The sequence below is a fragment of the Argentina anserina genome, chromosome 5 (genome assembly GCF_933775445.1).
Source record: "Argentina anserina chromosome 5, drPotAnse1.1, whole genome shotgun sequence".
NCBI classification, from domain to species: Eukaryota; Viridiplantae; Streptophyta; class Magnoliopsida; order Rosales; family Rosaceae; genus Argentina; species Argentina anserina.
The window spans coordinates 15,426,838-15,433,659 of record NC_065876.1 but is presented as its reverse complement, the minus strand read 5'-3'; the positions used below and the strand labels follow the sequence as shown (position 1 = coordinate 15,433,659).

The 6,822-nt window shown below is 42.8% G+C and overlaps 2 protein-coding genes across 2 annotated transcripts; both read left to right on the top strand.

Annotated features, from left to right (window-relative positions):
• The first annotated feature begins 823 nt into the window (after positions 1-823).
• LOC126795591 (uncharacterized) lies at positions 824-1,429 on the top strand. Its single transcript, XM_050522402.1, has one exon. It carries the CDS (start codon positions 824-826, stop codon positions 1,427-1,429), a length of 606 nt encoding a protein of 201 aa, XP_050378359.1.
• Positions 1,430-4,107: 2,678 nt separating this feature from the next.
• Positions 4,108-6,020, top strand: LOC126794388 (protein SLOW WALKER 1). The gene has a single exon (XM_050521098.1). It carries the CDS (start codon positions 4,173-4,175, stop codon positions 5,811-5,813), a length of 1,641 nt encoding a protein of 546 aa, XP_050377055.1. The 5' UTR covers positions 4,108-4,172; the 3' UTR covers positions 5,814-6,020.
• Positions 6,021-6,822: the final 802 nt, after the last annotated feature.

The following is a 6,822-nucleotide window of genomic DNA, read 5'->3' as shown; positions in this document are numbered from 1 at the left end:
CATCTTTGTAGTGGGTAAATGGCGTCATTATCTTCTAGGTCACAAATTCAAGATCATCACTGACCACCAGACTTTGCGCCACCTCCTCGATCAACCTATCTCCACTCCTTCTCAACACAAATGGTTGTCGAAGTTGGTTGGGTATGATTATGAGATTGAGTACCGCGCGAGGTCGCAAAATACAGTGTCGGATGCGCCATCACGCCAATTTGAGGCTGGCCACTCTGGTTATTTACGCAGTATTGTGCATCTTGCCCGCAATTTTACTTGGCCGGAGATGCGTAAACATGTCAAAGCTTATATAGCTTAGTGTGACCAGTGCCAGAGGCAATCTTATGAGACTATCCGGCCACCGGGATTGCTACAACCTCTTCCCATTCCGGTGGACATTTTACACTGACATTTCCATAGACTTTGTCGATGGCCTGCCTCTGTCCCAAGGCCATAATGCCATCATGGTTGTGGTAGATCACCTATCCAAATATGTGCACTTCATTCCAGTCTCGCATCCTTACTCTGCCTTTGGAATAGAATCAGTGTTCACCAAGGAAATTTTCCGTTTGCACATATGCCTCAGACTATTGTTAGTGATCGTGATCCTATATTCATTACCCAATTTTGGCGTGCTTTTCACAAGTTGTAAGGTACCAAGCTCTGTCACATCTCTGCATACCATCCGCAATCGGACGGTCAAACCGAGTTTGTCAATCGTTCCCTGGAGCATTATCTCCGCTGCTATGTTGCTGATAAACCTAGTTCTTGGGATGATTTACTTCATTGGGCTGAGTGGTGGTACAACACCACTTTCCACTCCTCAATCCAGATGACTCCGTTTGAAGCCTTGTATGGCAAGCCACCGCCTTCTGTTACAAGGTACCTCCCAGGCTCTACCTCCATCCAGGAAATTGACATGGCACTCCGCACCCATGACCAACTTCTGAGTTCCCTCAAGCAACACTTGAAGCTCGCGCGAAATCGGATGAAGCAGCAAGCAGACAAGAAACGCAGGGACAAAGAGTTTCAAAAGGGCGAGTGGGTCTTTTTAAATCTTCATCCATATCGCCAACAATCCCTAGTTAAAAGGCCTTCACACAAGCTCGCTCCTCGCTTCTATGGTGCTGCTAAGGTGGGAGCAGTGGCTTATAAGCTGCACCTCCCTTCTTGTTCCAAAATCCACCCAGTTTTTCATGTATCATTGCTTAAGAAGCGGTTAGGCGATGACACTTCGGCTTCACCCACTCTTCCTCCATTTCATGATAATGGAGAATTACTTTGGACACCCAAGAAGGTGTTGGATATGGCTGTGCAAAGAAAGAAGAAGCGGTTTGTGACTATATGGCTCATCAAATGGACAGGTCTGCCAGAGGAGGATGCTTCCTGGGAGATAGCTCACTCAATTTTGGCCAAATTTCCTACTTTCAGTGCTTGAGGGCAAGCACTATCTTAGGGGGTGGGACTTGTTAGGACCACTCTTATTAGTTCTGATTAATCTGTTATTAGCTCTACCTCATCACATGCTAATCAGTTGTCTCTATCCAAGGAGATATTCATTTCAAGGACTAATTTAGCTGTACTCTTTTGTACTCTTCTATTCCGTGCTTCCAGAACCCTTTTATATTGTGTTTCCAGGACCCTTTTGTGCTATGTTCTGTTAAAAACTTCTCTTTTGCTCTTTATATATTGTACTTGGCTGCAGAAGCCCGATATGAAGGACAAATATATTCAACCTCTTTATCTTCTTTTACATTCTGTTTGAAGCAGTAGCTTCTCTAAACCCATGTGACTCTATCACATAAATCATAAAATCTTCTCTAATTTAGTTGGTATGGTATATATTATGGTATTGTAGATGACCCCTAGTCTTGAAGTAAGTTTGGGGTGGGATGGGAAGGTTTAAGTTGAATGTTGATGAGTGTAAGTCGATCTGATACTATAATTTAGTTTTTTTAGAAGGATAATTAAAATTATAACTTAAAGTCTCTGGAACAACTAAAGTTTACAACATCAAATAATGGTGCTCTAGAAGCCTCCCTAGGGACTCCCTCAAACCAACAAGCCGGCGAGGAATGTCCTAGGTCAGCTAAAACATCAGCAACAAAGTTTGCCTCCTTAAGAACATGTTGGAAGCTAATACATCTAAATTTAGCAGCAAGGGCCTTAATGTCCCTAACAATCACAAGTAATCTCTAAGGAGGTTGAGTTTGACCATTTACAACATCAATGATCAACTTCGTGTCACCTTCAACCTCCACCGAGTGAAAACCATGCTCCATGGCTATTTTCAGACTGTTCCTAAGCGCCAAAGCTTCAGCAATAGGAACCGAAGTATGTCCAAACGAAGCGGTAGCAGCATAGATCGGCTGGCCATCTTCACCCCTCAAGATGAATCCTCTAGCGACTGAATCATTCCTAACGGAACCATCAAAGTTAATCTTGACTCTATCTCTAGGAGGATTTTGCCATCTAATAATGGCATCGGATGTTTACTGCATATAAGCTAACAACAATAGCATTTGGCCTGATTCCTCTGAAAACCAAATCATTCCTAGCTTTCGAGATGAGCCAAGCAAATATTACAACCTTTTGCAAAAAGGTCCTGATCATAATTTTGGGCAAGAAATAGGTTCTCCAGAACCCTAATCAATTCTTTGGACCAATTAATAGTATGGTTGAGGCCAGCCATATTCCAAACCTGTTGAGCAAAACTACACTCACCAAAGAGGTGGTCAGCAGATTCATTATTCTCATTACACACGGGGCAAGAATTATCATTAATTAGACCAAATATTGAGAGCCTATCTCTAGTTTTAAGGCGTCCTCTAATCAAAAGTCAGCTAAACAACTTAATTTTAGGTGACACCAAGCTTCCACATCTTGTTCAAAAGCTTAATATTCTGATGTTTGTTAAGATTATCATGTTGAATCCAAGTAGCAGATTTAATGGAGTACTTACCATTAGCAGGAGGTCCCCAAATGACTTCATCCTCTTGCTCACTTAAGGGCAAAGGGATGCTCATAACACTTTTCACCAGATCACTGTCAAGAACCAAATTTAATTTATCCTTGCACCACTTACCATTATCAATATAATCAGCCACTTTATCATCCAGATTTATGTTTGTTCTCAGATGATGTGGGATACTGTAATTTAGTTAATACAGGAAGCGTCATTAGAGATGGCACGTACATGAGAGTTGGTGCTATGGAATTACACAAGCTCATGAAGATTGGGGCCTTTACTATGGTTTGCAACGTACTATTGCAAACTCAGAATATCCAAAATCTTGAGGAGGTTTGACTCTGCAAGCCTGATTCACATTTTGCCGTTGAAATTTCAATATGCATTCTCTACTCCTTAACTGTATGCAGTTGATGAATCAATTTGCCATATTGCAGCTCAAGATGGAAATATAGTTTCCAGGCGAAGGAAAGTGTGCATAATATTGTGGATGTATCATGTATGTACGCTACTTTTAGTACCCCTACCTCCGACTCTAGTATTTTCTTTGCATTTTGGGTGATTTTGAGTCTGTTTTCTCTTCTTACTTTATTTTCTGACTTATGCCCCCTTCTTTATACGAAATTAAATAAATGAATAACTGATGTTGATGACAACAAAGTTTCTTCCACAAGTATAATTGAGATCAGCATCAGCGCACGAAGTTAGTCGATGTTGACCAATCTCAAAGTTTTTGTAAACTACTAGAGTTAAATTTCAAGACTTAAAATTATTGATGACATAATGACATTTAATTTCTAACAAATGTTTATCCATGTATGAGAGTGTTACAAGATTTGTTCAAAACATCTCCAACAATTCATGTAAAATTCTCTGTGATAAAATATGAAAACATAAAATCTTTATAAAAAAAGTCACAAAATTTAATAGTTCTTTTATATTATTCGACATAATTTAAATATTTAATCATTTTAATAAATACCTTTCTATTAATTAAGAGTCTTATGAAGTGCTCACCTTTTGAGACTTAGACTCTTAAGTTTTTTTTTCCCTTAAGAAAAAATATTTAAAAAAAAACATTTACAAAAACTGCCCGAATCGTCTGCCCATTTTCGTTAAACCCTAAAAAATCAGAACAGAAAGAACCCTTAAACCCTCATTGCTCAAAACCAACAGACGCACACAGACTTCTTCTTCTTCTTCTTCTTCTTCAATGGCGGAACCCCAAATCTCCAAGACGTTCCCAGTGAAACCCAAGCAGAAACCCAAGCCCCGCACCCCAAAACAAACCCCAGAATCCAAATACTGGTCCTCCTTCAAAACCAACCAAATCCCAAACCTCATCTCCTCCATCAACTCCCTCACCTTCTCCCCCGCCGCCCCTCACTCCTTCGCCGCTGCCCACTCCACCTCCCTCACCCTCTACAACCCCCTCTCTTCCTCCTCCCAGTCCTCCAACTTCTCCCTCAACGACGTCGTCTCCTCCGCTTCCTTCCGCTCTGACGGCCTCCTCCTCGCCGCCGCCGACCTCTCCGGCCTCGTCCAAGTCTTCGACGTCAAGACCCGCACCCCTCTCCGCCGCCTCCGCTCCCACACACGCCCCGTCCGCTTCGTCAAGTTCCCCCTCCACGACAAGCTCCATTTAATCTCCGGCGGCGACGACGCCGTCGTCAAGTACTGGGACGTCGCCGGCGAGGCTCCGATCTGCGACTTCTTAGGCCACAAGGACTACGTGCGCTGCGGCGATTGGTCCCCGAATGACTCCAACATGTTCATCACCGGCTCGTATGATCACACAGTGAAGCTCTGGGATGTGAGGGACAAGGATTCGAGCTCCGTCACCGAAGTCAACCACGGCAAGCCGGTGGAGGACGTCATGTTCTTGCCCTCCGGCGGCTTGATTGCGACGGCGGGTGGAGATTCGGTGAAGATTTGGGACTTGATTGGAGGAGGGAAGCTGGTGTATGCAATGGAGAGCCACAACAAGACGGTGACGTCGATTTGTGTTGGGAAAGTAGGGAAGCTCAGCGGTGAGGAAGCGCAGCAGAATAGGATTCTGAGTGTGGCATTGGATGGTTACTTGAAGGTGTTTGATTACGCGAAAATGAGGGTTACTCACTCAATGCGGTTCCCTGCGCCGCTCATGTCGGTGGCGTTTTCGCCGGATTGTATGACTAGGGTGATAGGAACGTCGAATGGGATAATATATGCTGGGAGGAGGAAAAGTAAGGAGGATGTGGGGAGAGGTGAGGAGGAGGAGGAGGAGCTTACGAAGTATGAGAGGAGGTTGAAGAGGTTGGGGAAAGGGAATGCGTTGGGGTTGGGGCCTGTGGCTGTGGAGCCACGGATGAGGGTTTTGAAGCCGACTAGTTTTAGGTATTTTCAGAGAGGGCAGTCAGAGAAGCCGTCAGAGAGGGATTATTTGGTGATGAGGCCGTGGAAAGTGAAGTTGGGGGAGCATGACAGGCTGTTGAAGAAGTTTAGGCATAAGGAAGCTTTGGTGTCTGTGTTGGGGAGGAGTAAGAATCCGGAGAATGCTGTGGCTGTGATGGAGGAACTGGTGTCTAGAAAGAAGTTGCTGAAATGTGTTTCGAATTTGGATTTGGAGGAGCTCGGAGTGTTGTTGGTGTTCTTGCAGAAGCACTGTACCATGCCAAGGTACTCGAGGTTGTTGATGGGGTTGACAGAGAAGGTTATTGAGATGAGGGCTGATGACATTAGAGCTTCTACAGAGTTGAAGGGTCTGATAAGAAACATTAAACGTGCTGTCGAGGAGGAAGTAAGAATACAGCTATCTTTGCAAGAGATACAGGGCGTGATATCCCCTTTGTTGAGGATAACTGGAAGAAGATGAAAGTTTCTTCTTGAAGAACCATTCATGGGGCGGCTCCTCTGTGTTTACCCTGTTTGAGGTGTCTTTATCTATTCTATCTCTCCAGAGCCTAGTGTATTGCAATTTTGTTTTTATTATAATCTAATGCATGTTTTATCCTCTTTCTAGTTTGAATCTCGGTTATGCAGATTAAGGAAATGTGTGCTCAATACTTTATTTTCTCCAATTCAGTTCTGCCTTTGATTCGCATAATGAGTAGTGTATCCCTGAGAATGTTTTGGTTTACCAAACTTTCATATGAATCGACACAGATTTTGTTTCATATTTTGCACGCTCAGTTGCACTGTCTCTTTGGTTCTCTGGTCTTTAATGATTGGTACATATTTTCATGTGAAGTAGAGACATGGTTCTAGTTCTGTTTTCATGATGCCTATTTTAGTTTTGGTTTATAAGATGATTAAAGGCCAAAAACAACAAAACTGCAATGTGGCTGCAACGCTATGATTTCTTGAAATCCCAGAATATGGGATACTGTATCATAAATCATCATCTTTCATCTGTATAGCACTGTGGTGATTAAGGTTGATCCTCATAAATAGGATAATTGAGATACTCTTACCATTGGGAGCGAATCACATGTTTAAATCAATATTTACACCCCCAGCACTAAGAGAATTTTCCCTGTATATCTGCAACATCAGAGTTGAGCGTAGAAATGTGATCAGTAGGAAGGCACCAGTGCAATGCAGTGGTCATTCTAGTGATTTAATTTCAAGTGAGCAATTTTCCTAGGATTATTGTCTGCTAATTCCATAGTATTGGATTGCAGTTAACCCTGAAGGACAAAAATCAAACACAATTTTACATTGCCATTTTCAAATAAACCGCAAGTTGATAGATAAAGTAAGAAACCACGGTGTATATGTAGAGCCATGGGAGTTAGCTTTCGGATGAGCAGCTAGCCAGTTTTTAAACTGTAAAGATAAAGAAACAGAATCATAACCAAGCCTGCCCCTGATAACTCTGACAG

Bases quoted from the DNA above. Each gene is read 5' to 3' on its own strand.
- LOC126794388 (XM_050521098.1), top strand. From the start codon at position 4,173: ATGGCGGAACCCCAAATCTCCAAGACGTTCCCAGTGAAACCCAAGCAG.
- LOC126795591 (XM_050522402.1), top strand. From the start codon at position 824: ATGACTCCGTTTGAAGCCTTGTATGGCAAGCCACCGCCTTCTGTTACA.